Here is a 14,462-nt window from a genome sequence, read left to right as displayed (position 1 = left end):
CCCGGCTGTGTCAATCAAATCAGATCGAATCAGATCAGATCAGATCATATTATTATCGATGAGCCACTTCAATCTTTATCTTTATATTTCATACTTCAGGACAGTTTATGGTAGGTGATCTTTGGCACTTGAACCAAGAATACAACTGTTAGGAACTAATATTGGTACACGATGTATTGGATTATAGATAGGAATGAGCAAGGTCGCAGAATAAAAATTGAAATTTGATAATTGAATCGAGCATGTTCATCGTAATATACATGCTCCCCTTTTTTTGGTGTTATTTCTTTTTCCCTGAAAAGCAGATACACAGATTCGAATAAAGAGCTCGGAACAAAAGAAAGAAAAAGATAAGAATAAAACAGCCCGTCATAGCAAGCAAATCAAACCGGATAACTTCCTTCATCCCCATTTCAATCACGTGTCAATATCAAACCTACTTCTTCGAAGTACCACTGCCAACGCTGCTCTTGTCACTGGGACCGAGACCTCGGCTCTTCCGAATATTATCCCTGCGCTCATTCTCGAGCTCTTGGATGACCTCTTGCAAGAGATGTTCAGGGACACGCGAGTCGGGGTCGGCCGCGGCCCGCTGCGCATTAATCTCACGGGTGTACTGCTCAACTGTCTTGCCAGTGTCGGTCTTGGGTTGGTACTTTTTCTTGAGGGGTTTGCGATGCTGGAAAGCATGGCGGGCCAGTTGGTATTTGTCCTGTGGCACTGCGGGCTCGAGTCTTCTGCCACTCTTGGCTGGAGTGGGCGTGGCAACTTCCGGGGACTTGCCCTTGTCTGAGGTGTCCTTGTCGACTACCTTGAGGGTCTCGACGGTATCAGGGGTCTTGGTATCGCCTGATTCTAGTGAGTTATCTTTGGCTGGAGTCTGAAGTTTAGCGGTTTCCCGAGACTCGTCGGTGTCTGGTGTCTTGGGGCCAGCCTCGGAGGAAGACCCAGCGCTTTCTTCATTTTTGGTGTCGATTTTCAATGGTGGCTGGGTTTCATCAATCAACCCTTCTTTTGTTTCATCATGAGTTGGAGCACAGATGGATTCAGTCTGAGGCGGGTTGGGCTCGGTCTCAGGTTCGGTGGGTTTGTTCTCACGTTTGTTCTCAGGTTTGTTCTCAGGTTTGTTCTCAGACTCGGTAGGCTCTTCCACAGGTGCGGCGGACTCCATTTGAGCATCAGCGGACTTGCTCGCATGTGCCGTGTTAAGCCTTCGCGGGGAACCATCCAGAGCTTGCGTGGAGACGGGGTCACTCTGGGTTTTAGCTGGAGCAGATACTGGAGCCATGTCACAGCCACCATCGGTGTTGGAGTGGTGCGGCCGAACTAGTTTGCGACCTCTCTCCACGTCGGGGGTCTGGACTTTAGTCTGCGTCAAGGTTGACTCGGATTCGTTGACTCTGGACGGCGAGTTGATGTTCTGCTGACTTTCCATGCTAGATTGGCGACTGCGAGGATATAGGTAGGGATGGTAGGACTGGTTGTAGTCAGGCTGCACGAAACAGGCACCTGGGTAACCGGCCCAACCTGGCTGCATGTTTGCGACGGGCTCCTCGGTGGGATAGGGCTCGTAGTATATTTGCCTATGATGTTCGGTGTCAAACTGGGGCTGACTAGAGACAACCAATGGACAGTCGGGATGAGGAGGCAGTCGCCGGCGACCGGGAACAGAAGCAGCAACAGGACCAGCAACAGGACCAGCAACAGGCTGGGGCTGAGTGATGATTGGAGGAAGAGTATTGGGAGGCTGGTATGATTGATTGCTCAAAAACACAGGATACCCTGGGGCTGGCATAGCAGTGTACTCTGTGTGATATGGCGGGGGTGGACCTTCATGCATTGGCATTTGGTTGAACACAACAGGGGGATTAGGAAAGGCACCCGCAGCTACGAAGCTTTGATTGGGGTAGTTCTGGGGGAAGTTGTTGCCCTGATAGTTCGGGTGGAAGTTGCCCGAGAAGTTTTGATTGAAGTTGGGGTTGGGATAGCCCTGGTTCAAGTTGTTCTGAGGGAAACCCTGGGCGCCGGGATAGTTCTGATGGAAAGAGCCGTGAGGCGAATGGTTTTGACCATTGAAGCTTTGACTGTGGCCATGATTTGCAAAGGGTGGGTTTTGGTTTCTGGGGGCAGGACCAGGAGCATTTCGGAATCCGCCTCTGTTGTTGTTGTTGCTACCGCTGAGCCATGGACGATGGAAAGATCTGCGACCATTGTTGTTGTATCGCTGCTGATTGCCACGGTTTGGAGGAGGCTGGTTAGATGGCCTGTGTCCTGCAGGAGGGTAATCCTGAGGAAGCTGGTTGTCGTTGTTGGGGTCCATACTGGACCTGGTCATATAGTAATCAGGGTTGTTTTGGAAATGCTAGAATTATCAAGTGGTCAGTAGAGTCAGAGAGCAAAATTGGACAATCGACTTACCTGGAGGGCATCTGCGTAATCGTCGGGATATGCGAAAGTGACAACGCCAAAGGTAGACTTGACTCCGTCTTGGTTGACAAAGTGTTCAATAGTGACGCCCTCGAGACTACCACGTCCCTTCAAGGCAGCGAGGACTTCGGATTTTTCGATAGGAGCATCAGAGAGATAACCGAAATTGGCAGTTCCTAAGTAAAAGGAAAAGTGTGAGAAGGAGTGAAGATGAGAAGGTGAGAAGGTGAGAAGGTGAGAAAGTGCGAAGGTGCAGAGCAGAGAGACATGGGATGAAGAGACCAACAACAAAAAATATCCAAGGGGAACTTACGTCTGGCCTTAGATGATTCCAATCTCAACACTCGATTATGAAGCATCAGATTTCCATTTTGTTTCAATGCTGCATTTGCTGCTTTGGTGTCCTATTTAAGTATGTTAGTATATAAATCTTATAACTATGTATCTTATATATCTTATATATATATATAAAAGACCACTCACCTCGAACTGTACAAAGCCAACAGGTAATTTCTTCAGTCCCTGTGACAGTTTGATCTTAACATGACACCGGCCAAATGCAGAGATCATATCTGTAAGATCTTCTTCCAACTTTTCAGGAGAAACCTTGATGGAGAGGCTATTCAAAGTCAATATATATAGTATCAAATAAGACTGGGTGATACATACTTCCCCACAAAAACACAACAATCTGGAAGAAAGAGTCCCTGTGCATTTCCCTTGCTAGGAGTTTGATTCAGTCGGTCTGCACGCGGGACGTACACCGGCGTGTCTGCCTCTCCCGGCTTCTTTTCGTCGGCTGGCTTGACTGGCTCGGCATCAGGTTGTTCTGGGGTACTAGGTTTCGAGCTACTAGACCCAGAAGAACTAGATTCCGAAGCTGTATGCTCATGGTCATCAAGCCTCCGGATAGTAGGCTCCGGGGCACTATGCCTAGTCATACTAGGATCAGAGTCGTTTTGTTCGACGTAATGAATCGCCATTGGAGGCATTGGGAGATATATAAGCAACGAAAGTAACTAAGTGTTTTGTACTGCGGTAAACGAATGGTTCAACTGCGACAAACGAGCGTGGTATAGATGTATGGGGAAAAAAAAGAAGAGAGAAGAGAATGAGGTACTGAGATAACTACGTGGGATATTCCTCTGTGAAAACCATCTCCGTCGCCATATTCGGACAAAAATCGAAATATCCGCTTTCCAAGGCTGGAATTCCCCAGCACGGACAAGTACATATGAAACTAACCACGGTATATTTCCGGGGAGCCCTCATAGTACTAAGATGGAGCGGTCTTGACTCAGAATCAAGCCTTACCCAGGGCTCTGTAGTTCAGGGGACTATCAAACCACTGGTTCAGAATCGGACATCAAGAAAGCTGATTGGAGCTGGACCCCCATGAAGATGTTTATAGCGCATGTATTGTCCATGAGTCTTCATATAAAGTTGGCCATGAAGTCTGGATCTCTTTCCGAAAAAGTGAATACGCGTCATACCAATTCAGGTGTCGGCCTGGCGAAGTATATGAGATGCTCCTGAGGATCAGAATGTCGTCAGCCATCAGCACATGCATGAAATTTGATGCAGTGCTAAGCTCAATAGGGTCAAAGGAAGATCAACCTTGGAAGTCTTCAAATATATGTGCATTTAGCGTGAATCTTGAATCTTGAATTCTGAATACCAAGTCCCGAGTCTCTGGTAAGTAAAGTTGTAACATAATGACGTGTATATTATTGAGATAATTGAACAACCAAGGGTATAACTTATATTAATATTATAAGAACAACAGAAAATGAAGTATGAAGGAAGTTAGGGCAAGAGAAGAGAGAAGGGAGGAGAGAGGAGAGAGGAGAGATCAAACATCACAAACACTCATTATCTTATCGATCCCGTTCACGCCACCTCGGTAGCAGCGCAGCAGCGCCGACTGATATTAAGCAACTCCAACTCCAGATAGACCTGGGCTTCTCCCTATCCTGAGTTCCTTAATTACAATTACAATATGTTTCCAACTCGACGTCTAGCCCAAGGCGGATTCTTCAGACGCAGCGCCGATGAGTTCGGCCGATTATCAAAGATCGGTAAGTTGTGTCAATGTCGTCAGTCTTGCAGCTCAACTAATTTGCCGCAGCTTGGAATACAGAAGCCCTCCATACCCCGACCAAACCTTATACACTCCTGAATTTCGAAGACGAGGGCACCGTTACAGGATGCAAAACCATGGCCGACCGCGCAGTAGGAGGCTTTAGCACAGCCAGCCTAGACTATGAACCAGCTGAACCTTCTTCAAATACTCCCTCGCATGCGCGCTTCCACGGTAGCATCTCAACTAAGCTTCCAGACAACTGGCGCGTCGAAAGAACCGGTACGTTTGCTACCTGCTACCTAAGTAGTGACACATCCAAGTGGCCATGAAAAAAGAAGAAAAGAAGAAAAGAAAACAGCTAATATCCGCAAACCAGGCTACGCCGCGTTCCGCAACCAAGACCGAGGCTTCTGGCTCTTCGGTCGGCTCGTCTGGGACGTTGATCCTTACGCGTATCTTGCCCTGCGCATCAAGTCCGACGGCCGCCGGTACACCGTCAACGTGCAGACAGACGCGGTCGTTGAGACGGATATCCACCAGCACAGACTATACACACGACACCACCGCCTGCGTGACACACCGAACTCACAGGAAGACTATGACTTCCAGGCAGACTCACCCGATGCCGTTGAGGATTTATATCCCAGTGGCCTGCCTTCCGCGCTTTCAGACGTCCCACCTGAATCGACAATCATTTCCACCTCTACCAGTACAACGACGTCTGGCTCGAATGGATGGGAGACTGTCCTCTTGCCATTTAACTCGTTTGTGCGCACGAATCACGGCTTTGTCATTGAACCCCAGACCTCTTTGACTCGCCAGCGTGTTAAGAGTATTGGCATTGGTCTCACTGACCGTGTCGAGGGTCCCTTTGATCTACGCATTCATAAGATCTGGGCGACGAATGGCCTCAGTGAGGCGGAGATTGAAGAGGAGCGACGTATTTGTGGTGATAATGCGCTGCCTCTCGATGAGGGTGCTAGCTCTGGTTGGACTCATACGCCCAAAAAGTCCATCAAGGAAGAGAGCAAGCAGCAGGAGCGGGATTCAAATAAGAAGGGTCTCAAGGGCTTGAAGTCTGAGTGGGAGGAGTAAAGGTAGGTCAAGATATAGCCATATATGTGTATAATAATCTCTGCTGCCTCCATGGTGAGCCAACCGTTGAACATGATACTTGAATTTCATTTTCGTCTCGAATCAATCATAAACAAACACAAAATCTACACTTGTGAATCATATATATCCCTCAATATAGCGGGCTTAACCGTATACCTCACTCTAGATCTTACCACCAGTGATCTTCTCCCAAGCCTCTTGGTACTTCTCCGCTGTCTTAAGGGCAATATCATCAGGCATGCGCACACCCTCCTTACCCTTGAGACCCTCACTGACCAACCAGTCACGCAGGAACTGCTTGTCGAAGCTAGCCTGGCCACGTCCGACAGCGTAGGATTCCTTAGGCCAGAAGCGGGAGGAGTCAGGCGTCAGGACTTCATCAGCCAGGACGACCTCACCAGTCTCCTCATCGACTCCAAACTCAAACTTGGTATCGGCGATGATCACACCACGCTCGAGAGCGTACTCGTGTGCTGTCTTGTAGAGCTCAACGGCCATCTTGGCAACGGTCGAGGCGTAGGATTCGCCCAGAATGGCGACAGCTGTAAGTGATGTGTTAGGTGGAGGTCTTGTCTCGTGAACTATATATCTGGTACTGATATATCAAGCCAACAGATTTGACGAAAAGAACATACCCTGGTCCGGATGAATGTTCTCATCATGCTCGCCCTGCTCTGCCTTCGTACTGGGGGGTGTAGATAGGGCCGTCGGGGAAGGCCTGGCTCTCCTGCAGACCGGCGGGGACCTTGATTCCATGCACGGTGCCGGACTTCTTGTATTCATTCCATGCGGAGCCGGTGATGTATCCACGGACAATTGCCTCAATGGGGAGAATGCGCAGCTTGCGGACTTGCATACTACGGTTCTGCAGGGTTGGGCGGAGGGATTCCGGGATCTGGGGTGGGAGGTCGAGGGTGATGAAGTGGGTGCGGAGGGAGGGGTTTGCCTCTGTCAGGGCTTTGAACCACGTTTGCGTGCAGAGAGTGAGGAGAACACCCTTGTTGGGGATACCCTATATTGGAGAATGACTAGAATTAGCAAGCAGTTTGACTAGATAATAGTGGTGTTGGTGTGGGGAATTGTATACATTCTCCATGATCACATCGTAGGCGGAGATGCGATCGCTCGCAACGAAGAGCAGGGTCTTATCGTCAATTTCATAGAGGTCGCGGACCTTGCCTCTGGCAATAAGGGGCAAGGCACCCTGCAAATCTGTGGTAGTCAGAGCTTGGGCCATTGTTCAATTGGTGAGTTGCTGAGGAAAGTTGTTCTGCGTCATCTTTTTTTTCCCGAGTGCTTGTCCCGCATCGCAGCCTTGCAGCCTCAGGTGTCGATCAATTATCCCAACACGCGCGCCCTTGGAACAATACCGTCGATAGAACACAGCAAGATGTGGCAGCCATAGTCGAAGGCAAAAATGACGCGTTATTTGACTCCCTGGAGAGTCTCTTTGCTGTGTCTAGTCACACTCTACACTGAAGGCGTCGTGCCCAATTCTTCTGCTATTGACGTCCTCTCGTTCCTCACAGCGGGTCTGTTCCCACTAGATGCCGCCGATAAGCAATGGGAGGAGCATTACTTGCCGACAGTTTCAGCACTTGAAGAATGCCTGTCTCGTCATGATTCCTCTATTCCTGGGCGCACGCTCTGGGACTTGTTTCTGAAGAACGTCTGGTCCATCGACTCGCTGGATGCGCTGGAGACTTTCTTCGGCGAGGTTATCCCGTCCCTCCTGGCTAAAACGCGCGAGGATTTGATCCATGACAGGGATAATGGGATTGCACCAGTGGCAGATGATCGCATGCGCCTGTCCAGGAGTTCGCCGCTTGGCGCGTTCGTACGGAGAGCTTATCTTGAATATACGCGGCTACAGTTTCACGACTCCGTGAAGCTCTGGACGGGATTTGTCAGATACCGTCTACCCACTTACAGCTACTGGAGTCGCAGACATCATGAAGCTGAGGAAATCGCCGTTGATGTTAACCTACGCGACTTGGGACTGGATTCAACTAGCCACCTTTCACAGGTGGTGTATGGTGACATTGAAGATGATGAGAATGGAGAAGGAGAGGTTAGCGTCAAGGATGCCGAGCGACTGATCGAGTTCCAAGTCAGTGAACTGCAAAGTACGCAATTCTTTTTCCAGCTTGTCATGGCTATGTGCTAACGGACACAGGAATGGGAGGCAGAGTTCCGGATGGAATGAGGGCTCAGCTGAAACGCATCATGACCTCAGAGGCTTCGGTTCCAGTAATGATGTATTACCTGGAGTAAGTGTTGTATACATCATTATCGATGTACATTTGTGATTGACAAAATGCCAGATATCTCGACGCTTGGAGGGCTGGAGACTATACCTCAGCATTTGACAATCTCCACCGCTACTTCGACTACACCATGCACGCGAATCTCGACCGAAGTGCATATCAATTTGCGCTTCTAAACCTAGCTATCATGCAAGCAGATTTTGAGTGTTTTAGTGAAGCTATTTCCGCCGTGCAAGAAGCTGTGGCAATTGCTCGCGAGTCTCACGATATGAACTGCCTGAACTTCTGCATGAGCTGGCTGTATCACTTCGGCAAAGCTTTCCCAGAGCAGATGCGGGAAGTTCAGAACAGTGGAATGCTGGGTAATGAAAAAGAGGGACTCGCTTTCCTCAAAGCCAAATCCAAGGAGACTGGCATGTGGTCTCTGATGAGTACCACATTACTTAGTGAAGCTAAGTTAGAGATGCAGCAAGTAAGGATTCTTGTTTCCTTTTGACCAGGTTGATGCTAATGATAAACAGGGAGAGAGTCTTGCATCAATAGTCGAATCTTTCGTGCGAGCATCCCACGTCAATGTGACAAAGAGCGTGACGACTCCCACAGGTGCATACATGCTGTTACAGAGCTCCATGTACGCCAGGATAGGTATGATACTAAGTGTGATAATAATTGCGATGGCGCTAATACAGCTGACAGGGGCTACTCACCTTGCTTGGCTGAATACCGAGGTATTCCGCGAGTGCTATTCGGAGGGCCAACCTCATGATGACTTTGTCAAGATCACATTCCGAAATTGCCAAATAGTATGTCAGCTGGCTTTCTCTGGAGGTGTATAACAGAAATGCTGATTCATTACCTATAGTTGGCACAGAAAGGCAATTACAAGGAGGCATTCACACGGCTGAATCAGATCGACCCAGAGAAGCTCCGATCTTTCAGATACAACAACGCCTGGACTTATTATTCAGGGCTACTGCAATTGCGACGACAAATCTGTCGGTAGGTACTCCCGACTCTATCACTTCTTACAGATCCATTTCTAACAAACCTACAGCGATGACAAGGTGGCCGTCGAACACATTCTATCCCAACTCCAAGCAGTACAACTCCGAGACTTCGACTTGCGCATGCTTCTAGCCTTCTATTCAATAGAATTCACCATGCGCCAAGGCGACTACGGTCGGGCCCTGAGAATGGTCGAGCAAGCCGCGCACTCTATGCAACCCGAAAACTTCGACATCCACTCCCAGATCAAACTACTGTGTCTAAAAGCACAAATCCTTGGCAAATCCGGCCAACCGCAACGCGGCTTCTCCCTTGCCATGCGCGCAGCCAGCATCGCACATCGCTCCAAAGTCCTCGCCGACCTCTGGGAAGCCATCTGCACATTAGCCACGGTGTTACTGAGTCTGCGTGAATTTGCAGCCACGGGCGAACTCGTCGAGAGCATCCTGGCCCAGGTCCTAGAGTCCGAAAACTACAGTCTTATCGCGTATGCGTATTCACTTCTTGTGGATGCGAATATGGGCATGGCGGGTGAGCTATGGAGCCTGCAGGGGCGGGACTCCACGTCTGCGAGGAAGGAGTACATTAACCGTGCTCTTGGGTATATTGATTCGGCGTATGATCATTTCGAGGAAATTGAGGATATCAAGGGGCAGACGGAGATGATGGCTAAGAAGGCTACTGTTATGCATCTTACGGGGGATCCAGTACTGGCTAATGATTATGCTGCCAAGTATCTGGATCTGCGGAGACTACGAACTGGAACATGAATACCTCACAGAAACAATAATATACACTTAGAAGAATGTCTGGTTATTGAAATGTAAGCAAATGACTGTTTAATAGGCTATCATTGTAAAAGCCCGCGAGTCCACGGATATATATATTCCACAATTCCACATCCGTTCAAAGTATAGAGTTATTACTGGTATCAGACGAATAATGTAAGTAAGATAGACTACACTATTTGCCCTACTTCCGAAGCAATGCGGGAACAAGCAGTATGGCTTTGAAGGATTGACTGATTGCGTGCGATTTTGGTTCTGGCGTGGGGGTCAAGCGTTTCCGCATTCGAGTCATCTACTTTGTAGAATCTACAATATACAATATCTACAATATATATACAGATTCCAAGGGAGTTAAGGTAGAAATGAACTGTGTTTAGATTTACAGAAGGCCTTTATACAATATAACATACCTATGTTGTAGATCACCCCGCACCTATTCGGAATAAAACCCGGAGTTGGAAGTCAATCAGCCATAGTTAAGCACATAGTTTCGGAGTTCAATATACCTTAGCCCTATATTTATATATATATATATATATATATTTATATTTATATCTCATTTACTTCGTTTATTTCATTTACTTCGTAAACACACTACACAAAATGTTACCAACTGAACCCCCAGCCCCTCCATTCCGCAGCGTCTCCGCCTGCAACAGATGTCGACTCCGCAAACACCGCTGCGACCAACGCCTCCCTCGCTGCGAGTCATGCGAAAAAGCCCAAGTCCGCTGCGTGGGCTACGACCCCCTCACAAAACAAGAAGTACCACGCAGCTACGTAGCCTTCCTCGAAAGCCGCGTCAACTATCTCAACCAGGTCCTCACGGACCACGGCATCGGATTTAAGCCCGCTATCGCCTATGATGAAGAAGAGGTGTTGAAGATGGAAGCTAGACAGTCGCCGAGATTTGAATCTCGCGGATTAAGAGATGCAAGAAGATTGCCCGAGAAGATGCAAGCGCACACGCAAACGCAAACGCAAACGCAGACCGACATGGGCGTGCAGACGACCCGTAAGAGGAAATCGACTCCGTGTGTCGACGACGCCATTCCTACCAGACAGGTTAAACGACTGGCGCAGTTAAATGTCCTTCTTACGGAGTTGTTGACGGATGGATGTCAGCATCGAGAATGTTCCCGTGATCCTGACCCTGACCCGGCGAGGGTGTATATGCGTGGTGCTCGTAGACATGACGTGCAGGAGGATTGTGTTGAGCAGAGATTGCCGTGGTCGCCGCGGAGTGTTGATTCGATTGATCATAATGATAGCCGCATGAATAGATCTGTGTCGCCGGTGTCATTGCATGAGACATATCAGTATCCCGGGCCGACTCATGGGCGTGGCTCTTCTATGCTTAGTGCGGAAACGGCCTTGGGATCAGATCAGGGGCGTGAAGTACATAACGCAAAGAGACGGCCTGGGATCGAGTTTGATTTGGGAGATTTCGAGTCTGAGATACCTAATATCAAGCTCTTGGCTGGGAGTGGTGAAGGGAGGAAGACAGATGTTGGTCGACGTTTCAATGTTTCGAGTCGTGCTGCGTCGCCGGAGGAGGAGGGTCGTTCTAGTTCTAGTCCCGAGCCCAAGTTTGATATTGGTGCCGATCTGCTTCGCGGGCGGAGGGAGAGAGAAAGGGCTAATTATGATTTGTTGGATGAATTCCTTGTTGACTGGGCTGAGTGATTGTTCGTTCGTTTCCTGTGGGGGCGTGTATGTATGTATATATGAATATAATGATCAGCCTATATGATATAGACTTGGTTGAGGACGTAGTACGTTGAAGAAAATAAAACCAGTAATTCATTCTGTCAAGGCTATAAACTCCGTATAAGCAAACCAATCTCTTAATAATTATCATCAAATGGCTAAAAGTAGAACGCAATATCAAACTATCGTAAATCGTGTTGTCTCTTCCCGACCCAATCACCAGCCCTACACAGCAATTGCCGTTACTGTAGAGAGACCGGAACCCATGGAATCCTTGAAAGTGTCGACCTCGACCTCGTAGTTGTGTCCACCTGAACGGAGAGCGACATTCTCTTGATCGTGGCCGACAGCAACGTCCGCAGGAAGATCGTGCTCCGCAGGCCAAATCTGGTGACCCGCCGCCTCTTCTTTGGCATGGTGTTCTGTGACGACCTCGCGCACGGTCTTCTGGAAATGAAGTGGACCCCGTTCCATCTCGGGATGAAGCAGGCCGTTGACGAAGACACCAGCGTTGAGGTTCTTCTGCGAGTGCATGCACAGGTACTTGTCCTCGGACATGATTCGTTTGTACATGTCGCTGATGACATTGAAGGCTTCATCGGTGGCGTCCTTGTGACGGTAGACCTCGTAGCGCATCATACATTGCGTCGGGCTGGTAGGGGTGAAACGCTGCATGAAGAAGAAGTTGGGACTAAGGAATCAATGTTAGCTTTTGATAGAATCCGAGAAGGATAGATATATACTCACGAGACATTGAAAGAAGCATTAGGCCAGAAATAGGTAGTTGCTATCCGGAATCCCTTCGCGATCTGGTCAGGTCGGGGGGGCACCGTAGTGTTGGATGTGGCCGGCCTTTGTCTTGACATAGTAGGAGTTGAGGTCTGCGATGGTGGGGATATCCGGGTGAGCGACTAGACAGTGGTAGCACTCGTTGTAGTTATCGGCTAGGATCTTCCAGTTGAAGTCGCCCTCCATATCCCATGTGTGGTCGAAGTTATATTCCTCGAAGTTGTAGTGCTCGAACCGGGGCTGCTCGTCGACGCCCTCGAAGTCGTCTTTCCAGGCAACTTCGGGGGTCTCACTGGCGTCCAGATTCACCCAGACGAATCCATTTCGGTCAATGTGTACATGGGCAGGGAAGAGATCGTTGCCGTGGAACGCAGTGATGTCTCCATTGTTGTCTTTGGCGACGATGAACTCGTAGCCGGCAGCGTCGTAGCGGACACAGTCACCAGTGTTGGGGACTCGGTGCTTGTGTGTAGTAAGGAGCCATTTGCGGGAGAAGATAGATCGGCGTTCAAGCTCGTACATATCCTGGGATGTATACCAGGAAGCGGGTAGAGCACGGATCGGTTTCATTTCATCTTTCGCTGGGTCATCTTTCGCTGGGACAGCGGATGTACCGAAGAAGTTCTTCAAGAAGGACATTGTGAATACAAATTCAAAGAGATATCTTTGTAATTGGATATGTAGTAAATGATAGTTGCACTTTGAAGTTGCTATAGACTAAATTTGAACACGGCGACGTTTACGCTTCTAAATAGCCATCACGATCGTAGCCAATTCATGAACCACGGGGCTTGGAACAACCATCCCGAAGTATAAACCGGATCTCGACCTTTCGAAACCGAGTCCGGTGACATAGTTGGAGACTGATTGTGTTCAGATTGCCACTTCTGGTGGGAGATATACCTGAAGACCGATCAGGTGACCGGAAAACCACAAACCGGACCGAGTGGCTTGAAGCCTATCGAACAACTTCTCTCATCAAAAGAGTCCTGGTGTATAGTAAGACGGGCAGCTGATAAAGGCCCCGACCCGTCAACGGTTCGGGGTAAATCCGACCCACGCCGGTTTACACATACCTTAAATGGCAGTGTTTGCCAATATGACGGGGCTGGAAAACTGGGGTATGGGGAGAGCGTCTATAAGTACGGAGTAATCGCAGGAGTCAGGATCTTTCATAAACCACTGGCAATGACAAGGTAGATTCATTTCCGGAACCTCCGGCGCCAGAACACATACAAGTTATATGTATGTTGCAGTAATCACCAGAAGCAGGGGTCGAGGTCCTTTTTTGCCTTGGCGACATTTTCGGAGGTAAACATCATATTATTGCATGATCAGAACAGAGGGGAGGTTCATCGAGTAAACAAACATACATGATTCGCAAAGTTTCAGAAAGGAAAAAAAAAGAATTCATGCGAATGAAAAGGATATTTCAGGGACATTTGAACCTCGCAGCATCCAGTGGCGTATTTCAGTAATGAGGGGGTCGAGACCAACAAAGAGCCAGTGTTGGAGCTAACGTGTGAGCTAGTAATGAACCCTTGTCTCTGATTATATATATTAAATGAATACAACAGTCTCAACTTTGAAAAAACACGATGAGTCAATTCGCGTCAAGCTTTCCAAGAACACAGGTTCTACGTCAGCAAAACAGCGGTGATGATAATTCCCAGAGATCGAAAGAACATATCAACATGTCCGATAAAAGTGCCAGGTCAGAATACATTGACGATCAATGCACACTAAGTAAGCAATACAGCAAGGCAAACACATACGTAGACACGGGTTATCAGGCCTCGATGCAGAATAGAATTAATATATGTTATGTTGTAGATACCTACGGAGTAAATACCTAGGTAATTTACAATAGAGAGGTAATTTAACCCGTATCAGTCCGGTATTAAATCAGCGTTTTAAATGATTGGCTGAGAGGGGATCTAAAGATTGATCGCCGACTATTTGCAGAATATAATGTTGTTATGTTGTATGTTGTATACACAGCCCCCGTGATAGGTCATTTTTTTTATGGAGTCGATCAATATATGTATTTTGATGCACCTCCGTACTCCGTATAACACAAAGATCCGATATGCAGTTGTAAATGGTACACTTGAAAGTCACAAAAGCTGAACGCCACTCCCCAAAGTGTAGATACATATAACGCGCGAAAAAAAAAAAAACAAAAACAAAAACAAAAACAAAAACAAAACCAAAGGCTTGCAATTGAAGCATGACACGTTAGCTATACAGACAGATTTCCAAAAAGTCGCATATGAG

At 48.1% G+C, this 14,462-nt stretch overlaps 6 protein-coding genes across 6 annotated transcripts; 3 read left to right on the top strand and 3 right to left on the bottom strand.

Moving 5' to 3' along the window:
* Positions 1-436: 436 nt before the first annotated feature.
* Positions 437-3,419, bottom strand: N7516_010252 (uncharacterized protein; the record flags this gene model as incomplete). Its single annotated transcript, XM_057222971.1, has 5 exons — positions 437-2,362; positions 2,419-2,603; positions 2,741-2,831; positions 2,911-3,046; positions 3,097-3,419. The coding sequence occupies 5 exons, from the start codon at positions 3,417-3,419 to the stop codon at positions 437-439; spliced, it is 2,661 nt and encodes an 886-aa protein (XP_057070192.1).
* Positions 3,420-4,426: 1,007 nt separating this feature from the next.
* Positions 4,427-5,605, top strand: N7516_010251 (CIA30 family protein; the record flags this gene model as incomplete). The annotated part of the gene is made up of 3 exons (XM_057222970.1): positions 4,427-4,505; positions 4,556-4,789; positions 4,887-5,605. The coding sequence occupies 3 exons, from the start codon at positions 4,427-4,429 to the stop codon at positions 5,603-5,605; spliced, it is 1,032 nt and encodes a 343-aa protein (XP_057070191.1).
* A 183-nt stretch (positions 5,606-5,788) lies between these two features.
* N7516_010250 (phosphoribosylaminoimidazolesuccinocarboxamide synthase) lies at positions 5,789-6,884 on the bottom strand (the record flags this gene model as incomplete). The annotated part of the gene is made up of 3 exons (XM_057222969.1): positions 6,714-6,884; positions 6,305-6,638; positions 5,789-6,168 (listed from the first exon to the last, which is right to left on the bottom strand). The coding sequence occupies exons 1-3, from the start codon at positions 6,861-6,863 to the stop codon at positions 5,789-5,791; spliced, it is 864 nt and encodes a 287-aa protein (XP_057070190.1). The 5' UTR covers positions 6,864-6,884.
* A 159-nt stretch (positions 6,885-7,043) lies between these two features.
* N7516_010249 (putative anaphase-promoting complex subunit Apc5) lies at positions 7,044-9,668 on the top strand (the record flags this gene model as incomplete). The annotated part of the gene is made up of 7 exons (XM_057222968.1): positions 7,044-7,752; positions 7,803-7,896; positions 7,951-8,365; positions 8,415-8,538; positions 8,590-8,696; positions 8,756-8,892; positions 8,948-9,668. The coding sequence occupies 7 exons, from the start codon at positions 7,044-7,046 to the stop codon at positions 9,666-9,668; spliced, it is 2,307 nt and encodes a 768-aa protein (XP_057070189.1).
* A 621-nt stretch (positions 9,669-10,289) lies between these two features.
* N7516_010248 (uncharacterized protein) lies at positions 10,290-11,372 on the top strand (the record flags this gene model as incomplete). Its single annotated transcript, XM_057222967.1, has 1 exon — positions 10,290-11,372. The coding sequence occupies one exon, from the start codon at positions 10,290-10,292 to the stop codon at positions 11,370-11,372; it is 1,083 nt and encodes a 360-aa protein (XP_057070188.1).
* A 249-nt stretch (positions 11,373-11,621) lies between these two features.
* Positions 11,622-12,824, bottom strand: N7516_010247 (aromatic ring-hydroxylating oxygenase subunit alpha; the record flags this gene model as incomplete). Its single annotated transcript, XM_057222966.1, has 3 exons — positions 11,622-12,087; positions 12,144-12,183; positions 12,227-12,824. The coding sequence occupies 3 exons, from the start codon at positions 12,822-12,824 to the stop codon at positions 11,622-11,624; spliced, it is 1,104 nt and encodes a 367-aa protein (XP_057070187.1).
* Between the last annotated feature and the right edge of the window lie 1,638 nt (positions 12,825-14,462).

The sequence above is a fragment of the Penicillium verrucosum genome, assembly GCF_028828655.1.
Source record: "Penicillium verrucosum strain IBT 35672 chromosome Unknown utg000004l_segment0_segment0, whole genome shotgun sequence".
NCBI lineage: Eukaryota > Fungi > Ascomycota > Eurotiomycetes > Eurotiales > Aspergillaceae > Penicillium > Penicillium verrucosum.
The sequence above is the reverse complement of the archived record's forward strand: the minus strand, read 5'-3'. Positions and strand labels throughout refer to the sequence as shown.